The sequence below is a fragment of the Petaurus breviceps genome, unplaced genomic scaffold (assembly GCF_028583685.1).
Source record: "Petaurus breviceps papuanus isolate PSGF00001 unplaced genomic scaffold, PetGlider_PUasm1.0 227, whole genome shotgun sequence".
NCBI lineage: Eukaryota > Metazoa > Chordata > Mammalia > Diprotodontia > Petauridae > Petaurus > Petaurus breviceps.
Window position 1 is genome coordinate 10063123 of NW_027185896.1, and position 22704 is coordinate 10085826.

The window sequence follows — 22704 nt, forward strand, 5'->3', positions numbered from 1 at the left end:
TGTGTGTGTGTGTGTGTGTGTGTGTGTGTGTGTGTGTGTGTGTGTGTGTGAAGTGTCTGAGGCCAGAACCGAATTCAGGTCCTCCTAACTCTGGGGCCGGCGCTTTACTCACTGCATCACCTAGCCGCCCCTGTACTTTTTAAATCTTAAAGAGCTATGTAAATGCTAACTTAGAAAAATTAAAACTTAGCTATCCCAATGTTCTAACCTTTCATAGCATCTTATTATTGAGTATGATCTAAGAGGTCATTTAATTCAAACTCATACACCTTGCAGGAAGATGTTACAACTTTTGACAAATAATTATATAGCCTCTAGTGATAAGGAATTCACTATCTAAAAAGTCAGTGAATATCAATTTTGAAAACACTGATTTTACTTGATTTTGTTTTTTTATTAGATTAACTCCCTGTCATTTCCATCTGCTAGTCCTTGTTTACCCTTTAGGACTATGTAGAACAAATCTATTCCATCTTCCAGATCATAACTAAGTCTTCTGTTTTCTAGACTATAAACACTAATGAATTCTTCAGTTCTGTTTAATATGATGAATTTCTCCCTAGGTTCCCATTGCTTCTGCTGTAGCCTCCTTCTTTGGTTCAAATTAAGGTCAAAGTGCCAGAAGTGTCAGTTCCCCTTTTTTGTTCTTCACCTTTCTGAGACATGAAATTATCAGGTGGAGCTATGAAAGGGAGGGGTCTGATTTCAGTTTAGAATTGGTCAAGAAAAGTGACTAAATGGTCCATACTTCTTGACTCGGTAATCTCAAGGAAGTCAAAGTCAGAAGCAAAAGTCCAATCAATAAATACTGAAATAGCCATAGCAGCATTATTTGTGGTAGCAAAGAACTGGAAAGAAAATGGGTGCTCATTATTGGGGAAGGAAGAAAGGAAGTAGTTCAGGAAGAAGGAAAAAACCCCGATGGGTTTTTTTCATCACATATATAATATATATTATATGTGAATATAATAGAATGCTGTTATGTAGAAAGATAAAAAAAATCACAGAAACATCGGATGATTAGTACGAACTGATTCAGAATGAAATAAATAAGACCAAAAGTACAATACACAGAGTGGCTAAAACATTGTAAATGAAAGATCACTCTAAGGAATTAGAACCCTGAGTCTGAAAACTAAAAAGCCAATGAAGTAACAGCACCTTCTTTGGCGAGAAAACATTTTTCCCTGCCTTCCTTGCATTAGGGGGGGACCCTGGTATGGAACATTGCATATGCAGTCTGACTCAGTTGATAATGTGTGTGTTAGTTTGGTTGAACTGCCTTTTTTCCCTTTCTTTTTCTTTATAGGAGATGGCTCGCTGTGAGGGGGAGGGCTGTATTCAGAAATGAAAGTGCTATGAAAAGAAAATATCAGTGAAATTAAAAAGATAAAGCAATGAAGGTCCTAGAAAACAGCTAATAAAAACATACCTCCTTCCTCATGGCTTAATCAAGGGACTACTAATAATAAATAGCTAACATATAGTACCTACTATGTGCCAAGTACTGTATCAAGTGCTTTGCAAGTATCATTTGATCCTCACAACAGCTTTGCAAGCTTGGTAGGTGCTCTCAGGGTTATTATTCCTATTTTACAGTTGAGGAAACTGAGACAGAAATGAAGTGACTTGACCATACAGTTAGTCTGAGGCTGAATTTGAACTTGACTTCAGGTCCAGTGCTCTCTATCGACCAAATGGGATGTTTTTGCTTAGTTATTTTTATTTGCCACAAGGCAAGGTTTATTTGGTGTGGGGAGTTAAACTGATTTTGATCAGTGTCAGAAGATATCTACAAATTTTTTTTAAAGTAAACTAAATTGTTAACAGAAAAGATAAAGGACACCTCATGCCTTGACATGGAAGGTGCTTAGTAATTGTTCAATTGAATTAAACACATTAAAGTTCTCTGATGAGGAATCATTCAGGTATGTAGGCTTTAAGACTGTGACAGATGAACATGAGCTCTGGCAGTTTATATCATGCTAAGAAGGCTGCAAGGATAGTCCTGGCAATAGACCACATCTGTTTTCCAAGGACCATTGTGCCTAAGTAGAATGCATATCACCATTAAAACTTACCACTTACTGATAAATTTTGGGGCCAAAGTAGCTTTCAGTCCTTTGTGGTCCTTTTGTGCTTTTGAAATGATTGGCAGAGAGTATTATTGGGAATTAGAATCATACATTTTTCAGCTGTCTATAAATTTAATTTTACTATTGATATTCTAAATATGAGGTTCTTTTCTAATGACCACTGTTGTTCAGTTGTTTTCAGTTCTTTCCAACTCTGTGACTCCATTTGGGGTTTTCTTGGCAGAGAAACTGGAGTAGTTTGCTACTTCTTTCTCCAGTTAATTTTACAGATGAGGAAATGGGGGCAAAACAGGGTTAAGTGACTTGCCCAGGGTCACATAACTACTAAATATCTGAGCCCAGATTTGAACTCACAAAAATGAGTCTTCCAGACTCTAGGCCTGGCATCTTATCTACTGTACCACCTAGCTGCCCCAGTAAGTGGGCATAAGTTGGAGGAACTGAATGGTAAATCAGTCTTGATGTTTTGCTGTAAATAATAAATCAAAAAAGAGAAGAAAAGTGTGTCCTAGAAGAGGCGATGAAAAGTGTTCATGGGATGGATTTCATTATATTTATATACATACAAAGACTTCAAGAAACACTTCCTGGTATATTTTTGGTCATTGGGTGTTGCAGTAATGAAAAATTTATGCAAAGAAGCTATCATGAAAATAATTGCTTCTTATATATTAACATTGGTTTTGAAGATAAAAGAGCTAAAGAAATTCTATGAAGTACTTAATTAGATCCTCCAAATTAAGTCAATGTATTATACCCTGATACTTTTTTGATTTTAGTTTTGGTTTTGACTGGAAAGGAAGGAAAAGGTGAGAATGGGTTGAAATAAATAGGAAAAGCATAGTTCAGGAAGAAAAATAAAAGGCCACAGACTTGTATTTGACCCCGAAGCTTTGGGACTGTATATTATGAACATTTTTTTTTCAATAATTGGTAGGCCCTCAACATGGTGAGTACCAGCTAACTTAGCAGAAAACAAAATAGATTGTATTTTTAATGGATAGGAAAAGATATAGTTGCTGTAGGAGTTACCCAAGAATCAACTGTATGTGTACAGTCAAACCATGATTTGTTGAAGCTAGGATTAGAATTAATAAAGCATGAGAAGAAAGAAGAATGGGAAAAAGATGGTGTATATTTGAAACAGTTCAGTCCTGAATTATTTAAATAAGGAATTGATAACTGAATGGAAAATGGTTTACAGAAATGACATGAACACTGATTATAATAATTTTTAAAGAAGTCAAACCAGTACAATTTAGTTGCCACAACAAAGAAAACATGCCAGTCAATAAGCAGATATTTATTGCTCCTACTATGTGTAGGGGCAGTTTTACAGACAGCTGGCTCACTCACCAAATAGGGAAAAACATGGCTGCCAAGCCATGACATATCCTTTGTAGTATATGTCAACAAGACTCTTACAAAGGATGACGGATGGTTATGAGTGATACCGTCAGATGAAGAGGTATAGCAAATAGAGTGAGGTCCCTGACCTGCAGCATCAGTGTTTCCTCATCTGTGAGTTTTTGACCAAAATATTGTGCTTGTTAGAAAGATAGAAATGGTACTAAAGAGAGCAAAGAAAAGAAGGGGAGCCAGATGTTGGACCAGGTGTTTATGGAGAAGGTCTGTGCTGGAGCTGACAACAATTGTGAGGGCATTATGGGACCGACATACAAAGCAGCTGAGCGTCAGTGACTATCAGTCAGTATGCCTATGCTCTCCTCAGTGCAGAATCTATACAAGAGGCAGCTATATCTACACATGAACCAAGGGGATCCTCAAAAAGGGATTTGTAGGAGCAGGTAGGCTCTCAACAAGCAGTATTCAACAATAGACCACATATTTTCCATTTCACAATAGACTGAAAGATGTAAAGAAGGTCACACTGTGCTTGTTTCTTGATGATGTAAACACATTTGATTTTCTTTTAATTTTTAAATTTTTATAATTTTTAATTTAAAAAATATATTTATTTACTTTTAGTTTATAACAATCAGTTCCACAATCCCTTGAGTTTCAAATTTTCTCCTCTTCCCCCTCCTCCCCACTTCCCCCATGGTGGCCTGTAACACATTTGATTCTTTTAAAGCAAAATGCTACCATATAGGTTCTTTTTAAAATACGAAGCAATAGAAATAATACTATCAGTGACCACCTGATTAAAAAAATTTTAGCTCTAATAAAAAAGCTTAGAACAAGATGTATTCTTGTCAAAAGTTCTTGCCATTGTGATGGAAGAGATCTAGTATAGAGTCCAAGTTGAAAAGGAAAAGCCAGGTAATGGTCATCCTCCTCCTGTATGTGTATGACATTGTGCCGGTTTCATCAGTCCCAGAACACTGCAGAGCCTCTTGGAAGAGACCTGTAATCATTCAAAAGAGTTTGGCCTTTCTGTTCATAAAGGAGAGAACAAGTATATGGACAGCCATTGCTGACATTACAGCATGTCTTTTGGTGGGTAACTGTAGAGCTTTTACTGTTACTTTGTAGTATATGTCAACAAGACAGGTTAGACCGAGAGTTATACAGGAAAAGGAGAGCAAATTGGATTGTCTCTGGGAAACTGAAAAGCTGCTTTCATGATCCCAAGCTTACCATGGGGTCTGAATAACAGCAATACGTGAAATACAGCAGCCTCCAAAAATTTTTGAAGGATAACACAGGAAGATGTGTTCAGGGTGCAACATGAAGAACTTGAAGGAAGAACAGGAGTAAAAGATGGCATCGAGGAATTATATGATAAAGAGAGAAGATAGAATGGTCAGGTGATAAAGGGGGAAGGATGACAAGTCAAAAGCCAGAACCACACTAGTGCCTTTGTGATGTCAGGAGAAATAGAGGAAGCCCTCCAGCATGTTGAGTAGATCTGTGTGGAATATGGTGGCAGGACCTGGGCAAGAGTCAGGAGGGGAGGGGCAGGCCTGGACAAGTTGTGATGTGCATCACTGAAGGGAACTTCCAATAGATCATTTGAGTGCATTAGACTCACTATTCTGTCATCCCTCTATGAATGTGCTACCTGGAGTATGAAAGTATCACATACATTCACATAGAGAGTCTTCATATCCTTCCCTTGGCTGGTTAGTCTGTAGGACAACTCAGTATATCACCTCTTTTCTCCTTCCTTTTATAGTTTTTATTCTGGTGCTATTCTTTGTCAGATCTATTTCCTTCAAACAAGCTGTACCTTTCCATAGCTATATTCCATTCATGAGTCTTATCCTTTTAAGTCTTTCTTCCTTTTCCCCAGTGCTTGAGAACTTAAAATAACTCATGTTTGCTTTTTATTAAAGAGAGCCTAAAGCCCAGCCTTTATTACTATTGATGATGACAAGCTAACTTCTATATCACTTTAATCTTCATTATTTATTTATTTTTTAATTTTATGTTTATTTTAGTTTACAAAATTCATTTCCACAAGATTTTGAGTTCTAAATTTTTTCCCTGTCTTTCCCCTACCCACCACCCCAGAACAGCAATCCTAATGAAAACCCCCTTCCCTAATCTGCTCTCTCCTATATCCTCCCCCATTCCCCCTCCAACTTTCCAGTTGGGCAAGATGGATCTCCATACCCCAGTGCCTATAAATCTTATTTCCCAGTGCATGTAAAAAAATATATAACTTTTAAAAAAACATTTGATTTTAAAACTTTGAATTCCAGATTCTTTCTCTTCCCTCATCACCCACCCTTACTAAGAAGATAAGCAATTCAATATAGCTTATACATGTATAGTTATGCAAAACATTTCCATAGTAAATATATTGTGAAAGACTGATTGTATTTGCTTCCATCCTATCCTGCCTCCCACTTGTTCTATTTTCTACTTTGACCCTGTCCCTTTTCTAACTACCCTCCCCACCAATCTGCCCTCCCTTCTATCATGCCCCCTCTTATTCCCTTCCCCCCTACTTTCCTGTAGGGTAAGGTACCCAATTTAGTGTATGTTATTCCCTCCTTAAGCCAAATTCAGTGAGAGTAAGGTTGACCTTTTGCCTTCCTGTTCTTCCCCTCCATTGTAACAGTTTTCCCTTGCCTCTTTTATATGAGATAGTTTACCCTATTCTGTCTCTCTATCTCCTCTCATTATATTCTTCTCTCACCTCTTAATTTAAATTTTTTAAGCAATCGGGGTTAAATAATTTGCTCAAGGTTACACGGCCAGTTATTTCTGGGTGTGGTGCTGAGTATCTGAGCCCAGATTCAATCCCCAGGTCATCCCGACACTGGAGCCAGTGCTCTTACTCGCTGAGCCACCTGGCCGCCCCTAAGCAATTGGGGTTAAGTAACTTGCTCAAGGTTATACGGCCAGGTGTTTCTGGGTGGGTGCTAAGTGTCTGAGCCCAGATTCGATCCCCAGGTCATCCCGACACTGGAGCTGGTGCTCTTACTCGCTGTGCTACCTGGCCGCCCCTTAATTTTATTTTTTTGAAGGATAACACAGGAAGATGTGTTCAGGGTGCAACATGAAGAACTTGAAGGAAGAACAGGAGTAAAAGATGTCATCGAGGAATTGTATGATAAAGAGAGAAGATAGAATGGTCAGGTGATAAAGGGGGAAGGATGACAAGTCAAAAGCCAGAACCACACTAGTGGTTCATCCCTTCCTATTCAATTGATCCTGTGCCCTCTGTCTATGTATACCTGTACACATATATGTATACACATACTCACATATGTATTTATACACATATATACCCTCCTATATAGACATATATATGTATATATACATACATACACACATTTATATTTCCTTCAACCGGCCTCATACTGAGAAAAGTTTCATAAGTTACAATTATTGTTTTTCCATGTAGGAATGTTAATAGTTCAACTTTGATAAGTTCCTTATGATTTCTTTTCCCTGTTTACCTTCTCATGCTTCTCTTGCTTCTTGTATTTGAATGTCAGATTTTCTATTCAACTCTGGTTCTTTCATCAAGAATGCTTGAAAGTCCTCTATTTCATTTGAATGACCATATTTTCCCCTGAAACATGATACCCAGTTTTGCTGGGTAGGTGATTCTTGGTTTTAATCCCAGCTCCTTTGACCTCCAGAATATCATATTCCAAGCACTTTGATCCCTTAATGTAGAAGCTGCTAGATCTTGTGTTATCCTGATTGTGTTCCCACAATATTTAAATTGTTTATTCTTGACTGCTTGTAATATTTTCTCCTTGATCTGAAAACTCTGGAACCTGGCTTATAATATTCTTAGGAGTTTTCTTTTGGGGATCTTTTCTAAGAGGTGATCAGTGAATTCTTTCAATTTCTATTTTGCCCTCTGATTCTAAAATATCAGGACAATTCTCCTTGAGAATTTCTTGAAGGATGATTTCTCGGTTCATTTTTTGATCATGGCTTTCAGCTAGTCCAATAATTTTTTAAATTATCTCTCCTGGATCTGTTTTCCAGGTCAGAGGTTTTTCCAGTGAGCTATTTCACATTGCCTTCTATTTTTTCATTTGTTTGGATCTGTTTAATAGTATCTTGATTTCTCATAAAGTCACTAGCTTCCATTTGCTCCGGTCTAATTCTGAAGGAATTATTCTCTACATTGAACTTTTGAGATTCATCTTCCATCTGGCAAATTCGGCTTTTTAAGGCATTCCTCTCCTTACTGACTTTTTGGGCCTCTTTTGCCATTTGAGTTAGTCTGTTTTTTAAAGTGTTATTTTCTTCAGTCAGATTGTTGACTCTCTTTTCAAGATTTTCTTGCATCATTCTCATTTCTCTTCCCAATTTTTCCTCCACTTCTCTTACTTGGTTTTCAGAATCCTTCTTGATCTCCTCTATGGCCTGTAACCAGTTCATATTTTTCTTGGAAGTTTTTGTTGCAGGAGTTCTTCCTCCTGTTCCATGCTTTTCTCCTTTTTTGTCCCCCAAAAAAGGAATCTAAGGTTTGACTGCTGTGCTTGCTTTGCTTGCTTATGTTTACCACTCAATTACTTGACTTTTGAGCTTTTTGCCATAGTAGAACTCTGCTTCCAGAGAGGAGAGATTTGCCCCAAATTACTGGGGTTTTCACAGCTGCTGGAGCTATTAGTTAGCTGTCCTGTCTGAAGCCTCCACAAGCTGTGGCACCTGGTCGCACACCCCAGGACCTCCACCCAAGACAGCCATCCAGATCCAAGCAGGTTAAAGCAAGAGTGATTACCCCTCTGAATGGTGGCTTGTTCCCCCTACAATTTACAGGCCAGGAGCTCTGAAGCAGCCATGTGGAGGCGGCTGCATGGCTGAATGGCTGTAGCCCCTCCACCGCTTCTCGTCCTGGGGTTAGAATCCAGACAGCACTCTCGGGTCCCCTGTCCCCGCAAAATCCACACTAACCTTCTACTTTACATTTGTCATTTATGGGTTGATAATTCTGGAAACTGCCACAGCTGCTGGTGATCCACTCTCCTGAGGTTAACTCCAGCCACTGCTAGTGGGGCCTTCCTGTGGCTAAGACCACAGGCTCATGTTGGGCTGCGCTTGGCTCCTAGCGTGGTGGACTGGGCTGCCTTCAGCAGGAGATTTGTTTTTCTCTGTCACTTTGTGGGTTCTGTAGGTCCAAAGTTTGTTTAGAGTCTTATTTTATAGGTGTTTGAGGTGGTAACAGGGGAAGCTCATGGAGTTTTCCTGCTTGTATGCCGCCATCTTGACTCCACCTATAGCACTTTAAAGTTTGCAAATCGCTTTACTTAAAACAACTCTTTGCAAATGGTAAAATTATTTGCATGTAGCAAATAAGGAAATTGAAACCTGCAGAAATTCAGTTAATTTACCCTAATAACCAAGGCTCTCAAATCCAGATATTATGATTCCCAGGTTCTTTCCCCTGTATCATGAGGTTGTTTCTTTTAGTAAGTAAAATTTTTAGGGAAAATTGTTTGGGAGAAAAAGAATATTAAGGAGAGCATCTCCTTTATTCAGTAATTCTTTTTGGATCCTCATATATCCTGTCTGGCCTCTGGAGTTTGGGTCATTTAATAAAGAGGGTATGTGCATAGAGACAATAAAAAATCTGCTTTGTTGGACTCTCACTTTCCTCTTTAGGGTTAGGGCTAGTGGACTGTGTTTCAGAACTTTATAAAATAGAGGTTGCTCCAGCTGGGGAGGCACTTGTGTTGATGAGGGAGTTGGGAAGAAGTATGTTGATATCAAAGATGTTATGGATTGATTACATGCAAGATTTCATTTGTAACTCCTTTCCTCAAAGAAGTCAGGGCACTTTCACTTGTATTGTCTTAGTTCCCCTCATCTCCCTGAAGTCAGGGTGGTGTTAGCATTTTGTGTATGGAGCAGTTGTCACAAAGAAAACTTGGAGAATTTGCCCAGTCTCACAGTGAGCTTAGGCAACAACCAAGAATAGTAGTCATAGCACCCTACTTTTGTTTACCATGACACAGTCTTCAGAGATTCTTGGGTGTCCTAAGAATTATGTCATCACTCTGTAGTTGGGGTTTTTTTTGGCTTTTTTGGAGGGGAGGAGGCAGGGCACTTGGGGTTAAGTGACTTGCCCAAGATCACACAGCTAGTAAGTGTGTCAAGTGTCTGAGGCTGGATTTGAACTCAGGTGCTTCTGACTCCAGGGCCAGTGCTCTATTCACTGCGCCACCTAGCCACCCCATACTCTATAGTTTTTTCTCCTCTCTTTGTTTCAGTTATTGCATACTTGCTGCCTTCCTGATTCATAGCTTTGTGTACCTGTTGCCTTCCTAAATCATAGCTTTGTGAACCACTTGAATTTTCTTGAGATAACAATTACTTGAAAGGTCATACTAGGAAGTTATTAAAGGGCCTTTTTATCTGCCAAGGAACTCCCTAACCCTTTCTTCCTTTCTTCTTTCATGACAAAGGGTAGACAGTGAGGGAAAGCTATCATGCTGGTTTGTTGTATGATTGGGAAAAACAACAACAACTTTAAGTGAGGCAAATCTAGGAACAAATCTGAAACCTGAGTTTCTCTTGAAAATAGTAAATTATTTTTCCATCCCAAAATACTGCTGGTCCTCGGTAAGAGGGTTGGAAAGCTAGTGATTTTTAGATAGGGCTTATAGCCCTATTTTTTAGTCCAACTAAACATTCTTCCTCTGGGTTACAATTGAGATGACTTTGAATAAGCAGAGGAGTGAGTCATGTGTGATAAACATAAAGCTGGCCTGTGATCAAGCTGTCCTTTCTTATAGATCTTAAACATGAGTTCCAGGGCTGTTGGTGTAGGGGACCTGATCATTTCTTTAAGGGCCTTAACAGTTAGGCTTTTAGGCTAGAGGATGTATAGGAGAACTTAGAAGGGATTTGAGGAACAGGGGAGCCTGATAAATTTATGTTTTACTGGATGCAATAGAGACTAGAATTTCAGGGAGATTTGATGTATATAATCTACTTTTCCTTGTTCTAACTTTGTTTTTAAAAATTTTTTCTCCCCCCCCCCCTCTTTTTTTTAAACAGGAAGGATTGAGGCGAGCAGACTCAGAACACTGGCTTTCAACTAGCCCGGGTCTTCCATCCTACTCTTCTCTTGTGGCCCATGTGCTACTACCTTTGCCCTCATTGTGTGACTGGTCCCCAACGCAATGTGTGTTTGTCAAACCATGGAAGTGGGGAAGTATGGCAAGAATGCAAGTCGAGCTGGAAACCGGGGAGTCCTCCTGGAGCCCTTCATCCACCAAGTGGGTGGTCACAGCAGCATGATGCGCTATGACGACCACACCGTGTGCAAGCCCCTCATTTCCCGGGAGCAACGCTTCTATGAGTCTCTCCCCCCTGAAATGAAGGAGTTCACCCCTGAATACAAAGGTAAGCCCCAGCTGGTCACTGTACTTCATTGTATCTTTGGCCTGCAAGAGCTTTCTGCTTTGGTGGATTTCCATAATTATCTTTAGATGGCATTTCTAGTTACTTTCATTAGCTAATAATGGGTTGTAATTGTATTTCCCTGTTCCCAGAATCAACAGTTGTGGTTTTCATTCCAGAACAGCTCAATCACTTTTTCCTAAATGTTCTAAGTAAGCCTCTCATGGAAAGAAATGTCCATTTGTGGTGTTGATTTTAGCAAGGCACTCAGAAGTTCTTAGGTTTTTTTCCTCCTAAAATGAGTTCCAGTTGGCCTGTAAACAGGATATGTTTAGAATTCATCTAGTCTCACGCCCTTATCTTACAGATGAGAACACTGAAGCCCAGCAAGGTTATGTGACTTGTCTAAGTCCCACCGGTGGTGAGGCCTCTAGAAGTCCTAATCTAGTACTCTGTGCAGCCTGCTGCACTGAGGCTTTATGGTTGATGAGACTTCTCTAGTAAGCAGCAGTGTCCACTAGTGCCTTGTATTTGTGGTCACTCTCCTGGGTCGTTTTGGGTTTTTAAAAGAGTATTTTAGAGCTTTTTTTCATTCAAGTGTAGGAGATAGCTGATGAGAGAGGAAAGACATTGTCAAGTCTGGGCTTGTCTATACGAAAGAATCATAGATAAATTAGAAGGGATTTTGAGGAGGATTGGGGCCTGGAAGGACTGACATTTGAAGGACAGTAGCAAGTAAATAAATAAAACCTAGCTATGTCAATGATTGCCTCTTTAGGGAAGGTCTGTTAGGAGGAGCTCTCTTAATTGGTGAAGAGCGTCAGAGCAGGTCGTAATGAAGTAAAGGTGAGTGAGGTCTTGTCCACAGAAAGTTTTCTAAAAGAGATGAGTATGGATACTTCAGGAAAAAGGAAAGAATAGTGTCTTCTTGTCGCCATTGGTGACATTCGTTCCTCTGCTTAGTCAAACTGACTGTTAAATCTTTGTATTATGGTTGACAGATTTGTGCATTTGAGAAAGGCCGTGTGATAGAGTAACAAGAAAACTGGACCTAAACGTCATAGGGTTGAGTTTATCCTTAGGCCTCTTATCTTCATGACCTTGAGCAAGTGACTTAAACTCTCTGAGACTCAGTTTTCATGTCTATAAAATGAGAGGGTTGGACTGGATGACTTCTAAGGTCTTTTGTAGCTTTTGATCTAGGATCTGGTGATTTTTGTAACCATTTTTGTACTATTTATTTTTTATTTACTTTTTATGGGATGGGCCTTATTTGACATTAGAGAAGGTTTCCTTCCCAAGATGTCAGAAATCGGGTGTTTATCCTTCCTTGGTGGCATCAGAGTGCATTGTGGCATGATCTTTCTCCTCAGTGAGGCAGAATTTGAGATGCTGAAGTTTCTTCTTAGGAAAGGCCTACGAGGCCCTAACCTGTCTCTTCCTGGCTTTGATGATTGTGACTCAGACTTGCCTTCTGTCTGTCAGGAGCTGGCTTTTCGGGTTGGTCTGTGCTAAAATCAGAAGGTGACAGGTTTCTCTGAGCTGACAGTGCCATTGACCCTCTCCACTGCGCTGAGATGTTTAGAACAAGTGGTAGGGCTGTGACTCGCTGGCTTGTGGTGGGGAGCAGGGGTGTTAAGCCCTCCAGGGCTGCTTTCATAAAGCACCTGGTGCTGCTGCTCTGATTGTCAGCAGCTTGGTAAGTGAAGGCAGAGCTTTCCCTGTGGTTCTGCCTCCCCATGAGCTCCATGGTACATGCACTGAGATGACTAAGAAGAGCTGACATTTGCAGAGTGCTTCATGTGCCATACCTCAGCATCCTTCTAGCAGCCTGTGAGGCTGGTACATGCTGTCGCCCACTTTACTCATGAGGAACCCGAGGCTTCCAGAAGTTAGAGGACATAAGGGTCGGAAGTCAGATGGGTATCCCGACTTCACGCTTATTCCTCCTCTTATTCCTCCACATCCCACTGTCCTAACTTAAGGTCTCTGGTTGCAGGAGCTGGAGGTGGGAGCCAAGCAGGGGGAGTAGTGACAGACAGTGAAAGAGTACGAAACTGGGGCCAGAGATGCTGGCTCTACCCCTGGGCTCTCCTAGACCTCCGTTCCTTGTCTGGAAAGTGAGCAGGCTCAGATGACACTCAGGGTCCCTTCCATCTCTAAATTGATGAGCCTATGCTGCTGCAGTTCTTGTAGGTAGCCCACAGCTGCTTGGGGGGTTCTGAGGCCTCTCAACATTAGCTGAAGTGTTTCAGGCAAGCTCTTGTAGCTCTGGAAAGTTGGGGAGGAGCACTCAGACAACTTCCCAGCTGAAGCACCATAGATTGTTAAAAGCCAGGTAGGATCTAGACCATTGTTCCCAGAACCAGTCTCTTGCTAATTAAAGAGTTTCAGGACCTGACCTGTTCCATATGTTTACTTTCAGTTCTTCCCATTCCCACAGCATAAGTAAAGCTGATGCACTCCTGTTATTTTTGACACAGGAATTACAGAAATTTTTAAATGACATTTAATGTGTTCCATTAAAATAAAATAAACTTTAGGGTTATTGGTGGTAGACTTTTGAGAGGTGTTGTAACAAAACCTGCCTGTTGTATATCAATCTTGCCCAAAAAATTGTGGCTTAAGCCAAATGTTAGTTAATGTGCTTTTCTCTTCCTGTTTACCTAGGGTAAAGGCAAAAGAGGGGAAAATGTTTGAATTTGGAATTTTTGAACCAGTAATGGGACATTGAGTCTTTCTCCACCCCACCTGTTTCTTTTGGCCTTTGCTAGCATTTTATTGGTTGGGGATCATGGGAGGTAGTTGTTGTGGATGGAACTGGGAAAATTTGCCACACACCATGGCAGATGAGGATGCTTGAAGGTTATTGCTGCAGGTTATTTCTAATAGATTCTCCAGATTCCATCTGACTCTTCCTGCCCAGCTGTGAAAAAGAGAATTCAGAAAACTGTTTTCTGGGCATATAGAGCTGACCTATCCACAAATCTAAGAAAAAGGTTAAAATCGGCCTTGGTGCTGTGTCCTTTTCATGAGCCCAAATTGGTTATGGGGGTTAGGGATTTTTTGTTTTCGTTCTTACTGTAAAACCAAGAACAACTGAAGACAGTCTCTTTATCCTTTTGATTCAAAGAAGGCTTGAAGAATTAATCTTGACACCAAGACTCCTGCTGTAAAATGGAGCTGGATTAGATAACCCCCTAAGGTCCCTTTCTGACCCTAAATCTAGAGGCTGGAACCTTTTCTTCTTGTAGCATAAAAGAGAATTTCTGACCCCAGAAGAGGCTTTAAGCCACCCTCCAAGTGTTAGTTAAGTATTCAGGATTCGTTACTTTTCATTCTTCTCTTTGAGCTGGCATTTATAGTCTTAGCGCCTTTGGTAAAGATCCAGGAGACACTGTGTGCATAGCTTGTTAATAGAATGACTATATTAGGCTAGCAGCTGTGGGAGGGGCATTAACACAGAAAAACCTAAAAGGGTTAGAAAAATGTAGTGAAACCAAAGTATTTTGGCCTATAGAAGATACTTATGGTACTATGGTGGAAGAACCCTGTGAATGAGGGAAAGAGCTGAATTAGAAATCTCAAAGCTGTTAATTTGGAAAATATCATCTACCTCTAATATATATCCCTTGCTAATACTGGCAGAGAGGAGAGAAAAGGAGGAAGAGAGACCTTATTCATAATAGGGGCTTTATGCATATTAATAGTCATTTTAAAATTTTTTAGATGAATTCTGTAATAACTGAACAGCCACATAAATTTCAGAGATGAAAGGGGTCTCAGAAATGATCTAATCCAGTCCCCTTATTTTATGAGGTGGGGGTGGGGCTGAAAGGTGGGAAGGCATGGAATAGGAATAGACTGTCATGGGAATGCATACTTACACCCAAGGTTTAGGACTCTTCAGAAAGTCTGAGAGAGTTAAGAGCTTTTGCTGTGATCAGCACAAGCTCAAGGAAGTTGTTGTGTTTGAGAGTTTCTCACGGACTTCAGGTCTTCCTTTCTGTTCTTTTTTTTTGTTTAGGAACTTAATGAATGTTTATTGATTGATCTGCCCACTAAGCCCCCATTGCTTGTCTTCCTCTTCCAGACAAGTCAATCACACATGTCTCTCAGTGAAGGCACACACAGTCCATCCCATAGGCTTGCTTCACTTCTTTATGGGCACCCAGAGTATAGGCCCAGCTGGGCAACCTGTTCCAGCTATTGGTCTGGAGGAAATTTAGCTGATGACAACTTTGCATTTGTCCTCTTCAAGTGGAGAAACTGTGACTTGGGCTTAGGTGAAGAGAGCAGCTAGGCTTCTCTTGCAGAGACTCTCCATCTCAATCACAGATGATGATCTTTATTATGGGGGGAGGTACTGTTTCCATGATTAAGGGACAACTGAGGTCAGACTGTACTAACCCATGACTGTTTCTTATCACAGATAACAGTAATGATCCCTACACCAGTGAGACCTCACCCTCCTTCATCCTCTGCCCATGGAGCTTCCATTCTCATGCTTCTCTTACTTCTTGTATTTGAAAGTCAGATTTTCTGTTCAGCTCTGGTTTTTTCATCAAGAATGCTTGAAAATCCTCTATTTCATTGAATGACCATATTTTCCCCTGAAACATGATACTCAGTTTTGCTGGGTAGGTGATTCTTGGTTTTAGTCCTAGCTCCTTTGACCTCTGGAATATCATATTCCAAGCCCTTTGATCCCTTAATGTAGAAGCTTCTAGATCTTGTGTTATCCTGATTGTGTTTCCACAATGCTCCAATTGTTTCTTCTTGACTGCTTGCAGTATTTTCTCCTTGACTGCTTGCAGTATTTCCTCCTTGACCTGGGAACTCTGGAATCTGGCTCTAATATTCTTAGGAGTTTTCTTTTTGGGATCTTTTTCAAGAGGCGATCAGTGAATTCTTTCCTTTCTATTTTGCCCTCTGGTTCTAGAATATCAGGGCAAATTTGCTTGATAATTTCTTGAAAGATGGTGTCTAGGCTCTTTTTTTGATCATAGCTTCCAGGTAGTCCAATAATTTTTAAATTATCTTTCCTGGCTCTATTTTCCAAGTCAGTGGTTTTTCCAGTGAGATATTTCACATTGCCTTCTGTTTTTTCATTTGTTTGGATCTGTTTTATAGTATCTTGATTTCTCATAAAGTCACTAGCTTCCATTTGCTCCAATCTAATTTTGAAGGAGTTATTCTCTTCAGTGAGTTTTTGAAATTTTTTTTCCATCTGGCAAATTCGGCTTTTTAAGGCATTCTTCTCCTCACTGGCTTTTAGGGCCTCTTTTGCCATTTGAGTTAGTCTATTTTTTAAAGTATTATTTTCTTTAGTGTATTTTTGGGTCTTTTTTAGCAGGCTGTTGACTAGCTTTTCATGATTTGCTTGCATCATTCTCATTTCTCTTCCCCATTTTTCTCTACTTATCTTACTTGATTTTCAAAATCCTTCTTGAGCTCCTCCATGGCCTGTGACCAATTCATATTTTCCTTGGAAGCTTTTGATGCAGGAGTTCTGACTTCATTGTGTTCCATGCCTTGCTCCTTTTTGTCCCCAAAAAGGGTTCTATGGTCTGTGCTTCCCCTGCTTGCTCATATTGCCAGCCAATTACTTGACTTTTGAGCTCTTTGCCACGATGGTAGAACTCTGCTTCCAGAGTGGAGAGAACTATGTCCCAAATTGCTGGGGCTTTTGCAGCTGCCAGAGCTATTAGGAGGGCACCCTCTCTGCAGCCCCCCACAAGCTCTGGCTCACTGGCCACACACCCCAAGACCACCACCCAAGACAGTGATCCAGATCCAGGCAGGTTAAAGCAAGAGTGGTTACCTCTGAATGGTCACTTGGTCCCCCTATGGCCTGCAGGCCAGGAGCTCCTGAGGCAGCCATTTGGTGGCCGCAGCCACCGTGTCTCCACCTCTTTTCTCACCCTGAGGGCAGGGACCAGACCACACTCTTCCAACCCTGTTCCAACAGAGTGCCCCACTGACCTTTTGCTTTCTTTTTGGCATTTATGGGTTGAGAAGTCTAGAAACCGCTACAGCTGCTGGTGATTGACTCTCCTGAAGTCTGCTCTGGCTGCTGCTGGTCGGGCTGCCCTGGGGCCGGAACCAGGTGGCCCACATGGGACTGGACTGCGCTCAGTTCCTAGCATGCTGCAGTAGATCTTTCCTGTCAGCCTGCTGGGTGGTCCTCAGCGGGAAATTTGTTTCTCTCTATCACTTTGTGGATTCTGTAGCTTTAACATTTGTTTAGAGTCACTTTTTTACAGATATTGGAAGTGGTTGGAACTGGAGTCCATGCCAAATTTGTGCTTCTATTCCGCCATCTTGGCTCCGCCTCCCCTTTCTGTTATTCTTTATTGTGTTTCTGTTTCTGCAGGAGGCACAAGGTTTGGGGAGGCTCAGAAACACCCACAGTTTCCTTCATTCTGTTGCAAGCTCCTTGAGAAGAGTAATGTGTCTCCCTCTTTTGGAGGGTGATGTTACCTCTGTCCCTGTTCCACTGTACTGTGTTAAATGCTTATGGGCTAAGATCAGGGGTGAAACAAGGGTGTCCACTATCACCCCTCTTATTCAATCTGGTACTAGAAATGTTAGCAGTAGCAATTAGAGAAGAAAAAGAAATCAAGTTAGGCAAAGAAGAGACCAAGCTGTCACTCTTTGCAGATGATATGATGATATACTTAGAGAATCCTATAGAGTCAAGTAAAAAACTGCTTGAGACAATAAATAAATTTGGCAAAGTTGCAGGATATAAAATAAACCCACATAAATCCTCGGCATTCCTATATATTTCCAGTGAAATTCAACAGCAAGAAATAGAAAGAGAAATCCCATTTAAAGTTACTGTAGACATAAAATATTTGGGAATCTACCTGCCAAAACAGACCCAGGACCTATATGATCATAACTACAAAACACTTTTCACACAAATAAAGTCAGATCTAACTAACTGGAAAAATATCAATTGCTCATGGGTGGGTCGAGCTAATATAATAAAAATGACAATTTTACCTAAATTAAATTATGTATTTAGTGCCATACCAATTAATTTACCAAAAAACTACTTTATAGAGCTAGAAAAAATAGTAACAAAATTCATCTGGAAGAATAAACGGTCCAGAATATCAAGGGAATTAATGAAAAGAAATGCTAGGGAAGGTGGACTAGCTTTACCAGATTTCAATCTGTACTATAAAGCAGCAGTCATCAAAACTACTTGGTACTGGCTGAGGAATAGAGGAGTGGATCAATGGAATAGATTAGGCACACAAGATTCAGAAGTCAATGACTATAGTAATGTATTGTTTGATAAACCTCCAGACCCTGGTTTTTGGGATAAGAACTCACTATTTGACAAAAACTGCTGGGAAAACTGGAATATAGTATGGCAGAAACCTGGCATAGACCATTATCTAACACCATATACCAAAATCAAGTCTAAATGGGTTCATGATCTAGGTATAAAGGTTAATACTGTAAGCAGTCTCCTAAAACAAGGAATAGTTTACCTATCAGACTTGTGGAGAGGGAAAGACTTTATGACTAAACAAGAATTAGAGAACATCATAAAATGTAAAATGGATAATTTTGACTACATGAAATTGAAAAGTTTCTGTACAAACAAAGCCAATGTAACCAAGATTAAGAGGGAGGTGGCAAATTGGGAAAGAATCTTTACAACCTATGTCTCTGACAAAGGACTCATTTCTAAAATATACAGAGAATTGAGTCAAATTTATAAGAATACAAGTCATTCCCCAATTGATAAATGGTCAAAGGATATGAACAGGCAGTTTTCAGAGAAAGAAATTAAAGCTATCTATAAGGACATGAAGAAATGCTCTAAATCACTATTGATTAGAGAAATGCAAATCAAAACAACTCTGAGGTACCACATCTCACCAGTCAGATTGGCTAAGATGACAAAACAGGAAAATGACAAATGCTGGAGAGGATGTGGGCAAACTGGAACACTGATGCATTGTTGGTGGAGTTGTGAACTGATCCAGCCTTTCTGGAGAGCAATCTGGAATTATGCCCAAAGGGCTATAAATACTTTCATACCCTTTGATCCAGCAATACCACTCCTAGGGTTATATCCCAAAGAGATCACAGAAATGGGAGAAAGACCCATATGTACAAAAATGTTTATAGCAGCAGGTGGCAAAGAATTGGAAATTAAGGGGGTGCCCATCAATTGGGGAATGGCTGAACAAGTTGTGGTATATGCATGTTATGGAATACTATTGTGCTATAAGAAACGAGGAGCAGGCAGTCTTCATATTTACCTGGAGAGGCTTAAAAGAACTGATGCCGAGTGAGAAGAGTAGAACCAGGAGAAATTTGTACACAGTTATAGACACAACGTATGTGTGATGACCAACTTTGATAGACTGGACTCTTCTCAGCAATGCAGTGATATAAGTCAATCCCAAAAGACGCATGATGGAGAGAAATATGTGCATCCAGAGAAAGAACTAGAAAGAACTAAGTTTATATCCAGGTGGAAGCAAAATACCTGATCTTTTTCGTTCTCTTATTTGGTTTTATGTCCTCTTTACCATTTTTCATTCCAGCTGGTACAGTCCGTCCTTGTAACCTGACCAATGTATAATGTGAAAGTATTTACAGATCCTATACTTGACTATAAGCCTCCATGGGGGGAGAGGGGAAGGAGGGGGACAAAATGTGAAATTCACGGAATTGTGGAATTGAATCCTGTAAATTAAAAGGAAACAAACAAATTAATAAATTAAAAAAAATTTTGGGAAAAAAAATGCTTATGGGCCCTCTTGTCCCTTTGCTCCTGGCAGGTGTTGTGTCTGTCTGTTTTGAGGGGGACAGTGATGGCTACATTAACCTGGTGGCCTATCCTTATGTGGAAAGTGAGGCTCTGGAGCAGGATGACCCACCAGAGCGCGAGCAGCCCCGACGCAAGCATTCTCGCCGAAGCCTTCACCGCTCAGGCAGCGGCAGTGAGCACAAGGAGGAGCGGCCAGGGCTGGTCCCGGAGAGCTCTGATAGGTAACAGGATGCAAGAGCAGGGGAATCTGGGCCAGCGGGTCACCAGGAAAATGGCTGGCAGCCGTTGCATTGTCTCTGACACTGTAGTGATGGGCTGGGCACAAGTGGGATGAAGATAAGCTCTTTGAGCTTCTTGTAAAAGGAGGCCCAGAAAAAAAAAAAACTTTTAATAAAAAGATGATGCCCTGTCTTTGGAATGGGGGCCTTACAAAATCCCATATGCCCTCTGAGTGGAGAGCGAGGGCCAGGCCAGTCTCAGCTCCCAGTACATCAGAGCTGTCCCTAAGTTAGGAGGGGAGGTGGCGAGTTAACTTCAGTTGGGGTGACCACTTAGTGCAGCGTCAGCAGGAGGCAGCCGTCAGAGCGGGGGCTGATACTGAGAGGAGGGGGGCTGATACCGGGGAGCAGGGGGGCTGATACCGAGGAGCGGGAGGGCTGATACCAGGGGGCGGGGGGGGCTGATACTGAGGAGTCGGGGGTGCTGGGTGGCCTCCAGGGCTCAGGGCTTCTGTGCGCAGGGCACAGTCTGCAGGCCTGACTCTGTGTTGTTTCTTCCCCCAGCGGCTCACAGGAGTTGAAGAGCCCCAAGGTGGAGCTGCACATCCACTCGGATGTCCCTTTCCAGATGCTCGATGGGAACAGCGGCCTGAGCTCAGAGAAGATCAGCTACAACCCCTGGAGCCTGCGCTGCCACAAGCAGCAGCTGAGCCGCATGCGCTCTGAGTCCAAGGACAGGAAGCTCTACAGTATCCTCCAGAGTGGGTGGGATGGGGTGGAGGGGGGGCCCAGCATGCCCACCGTGGCCTCCTCACTCCTGCATTGTGTCTCCCCTGCCCTGTAATCACTGGCACGGCCTTTGCCCTTCTAGTGCCAGGGCAGCAGAATTTAAAACCTAATCTTTAGTGCTTTTGTAAAAAGGGAATTAAAGAGCCTGGTGTAGTCAGTGCTGCATGGTTAGTGAAGTGCTTCGAGAGGCCAGCAGTGCCCAGAGACTGCCTTCAGTGCAGAGAGGTGCAGGTCTGAAAGCTCATACAGCGTCTTGAACCAGCAGCTACTGCTTCTGCTCACATATATGAAGGAAACTTGCCAGTGGAGCCTCTTAGCCCATGAACACAATGGCGTCCAGTCTCATAGGGCATCAGGTGCTGCTGGAAGGAACATGTAGGATCAGACTGAAATGTCCTGCCCTGTGGATGGGTGGCCAGGCTCAGTCAGTGCCAGGCTTTGAAGTCCAGCTCTCCAGTGTCATTTCTGTGTGGTGGGGGCAGGCCCTTTTTTCCCTCTGAGTCTTAGTTCCTCATGTGTACAGAGGAGATGATCAGACTTAGAACGGGCTTTATCTGCCCCTTCTGTGCTCATTTAACCAAGTCTTTACTCCTGATAGCTCTGACTGCCAGCAGGTGCTGGGCGTGTGGTCTGGCAGGGAGAAAAGAGCAGACGCTCCAAGTGTCTTAAGGATCACTTGGTTTGGATTAGGGAGGGAATGACACATGGGAAGAATGTCTACCACGACCACAGATTTTCAGTGACCCTGGGAATGGGGGAGGGGGATCATTGCACTGGTGGGCATTGGTCAGACCGCTCATAGTTGTGCCACAGAGACTTCACTAAAGCTATGAATGTCCCAGGAAAGAGGATTTGAAGAGAGGTGTCTGAATGTGTCAGACAAAGGCATATATACCACATGTGGTGGCAGGGTTGGGAAAGAGCAAGTGGGTTTGAAACCAGGTTGTGTTTCTGAGGGGACCTCGGTTCTGCCCCTCCCACTCCACCCCCACCTCATAAAACAAGGGGACAGGATTAGATCATTCCTAAGGTCCCTCTTATCTCTGAAATTTACATGGTCATCCAGTTATTACAGAATCCATCTAAATTTTCTTAATTGTTAAAATGCATAGAATCCTTACTATGAATGTGTCAATAAATTAGAATGACCCCTTTTTAGAAAAGTTTGAGTAAATTGAATTTTAGAGATCAAAGGGATCCACTCCAACCCAGTGAGCATTTATAGAGCACCTACTGTGTACAAAACACTGTACTAAGTACTCAGAATATAAGGACAAAATTTAAAACAAAGGTGTCAGCCCCTGAGATGGGGATTCACCAAGTAAACATAGGGACAATCAAAGGTCAGAGCCAGAAGGGGCACTGGAGGTGGTCTGGCCCAGCAGGCTTCTTTGAAAGAGGAAGCGGCCTGTTTGCAGAAGCAGATAGGGGGCCCTTCTGAACCCACAGCCCCACCCAGCCCTGCCCCTGCAGGGCAGGTGCACAGTCTCCTTGACTTGAGTCTCTAGAGTTCCTCTTGCTGGAGAATGTGGTGCATCACTTCAAGTTCCCCTGTGTGTTAGATCTGAAGATGGGGACCAGGCAGCATGGCGATGATGCCTCCGAGGAGAAGGCTGCCCGGCAGATGAAGAAGTGTGAGCAGAGCACCTCTGCCACCCTGGGCGTCCGAGTCTGTGGAATGCAGGTACAGGCCCCGGCGTGGCTGTCGGGGCTGCTGCTGGGGGTGAGCCCCAGGAGGGGCTGCCAGTAGTGTCAGGGCTCCCTCTGCTGGCGGATGCTTTTGCTTGTGAGCCTAAGAGCCAGAGGTAAAGGCTCAGGGGTTGCCTGCCTGTGAGCCACCTTCAACCTGCCCCTTCCCACTTTGGGTCCTGTGCAGGCCAGGCCTTCAGGAGTGTGACGGTCACAGAGTCATCTCTGCGAGGGAATTTCCACCACAGGGTGCTCCCTGACCGTTTCCTGCCCTATTTATGCCTGCAGAAGGTGAGCTCTTCAGCCTTCATGTTTTTACTTTTCA

At 42.0% G+C, this 22704-nt stretch overlaps 1 protein-coding gene across 5 annotated transcripts in view; it reads left to right on the forward strand.

Moving 5' to 3' along the window:
- The window catches only part of IP6K1 (inositol hexakisphosphate kinase 1), a 79854-nt gene that overhangs the window by 52465 nt on the left and 4685 nt on the right, over positions 1-22704 (forward strand). For all 5 annotated transcript variants that reach the window (XM_069095698.1, XM_069095697.1, XM_069095699.1 and 2 more), the window contains 4 exons: positions 10536-10883; positions 19694-19904; positions 20466-20650; positions 22199-22374. In XM_069095698.1, coding sequence (XP_068951799.1) covers positions 10661-10883; positions 19694-19904; positions 20466-20650; positions 22199-22374 — 795 coding nt within the window. In that variant the 5' untranslated portion in view covers positions 10536-10660. The remainder of the gene's footprint in view (positions 1-10535; positions 10884-19693; positions 19905-20465; positions 20651-22198; positions 22375-22704) is intronic.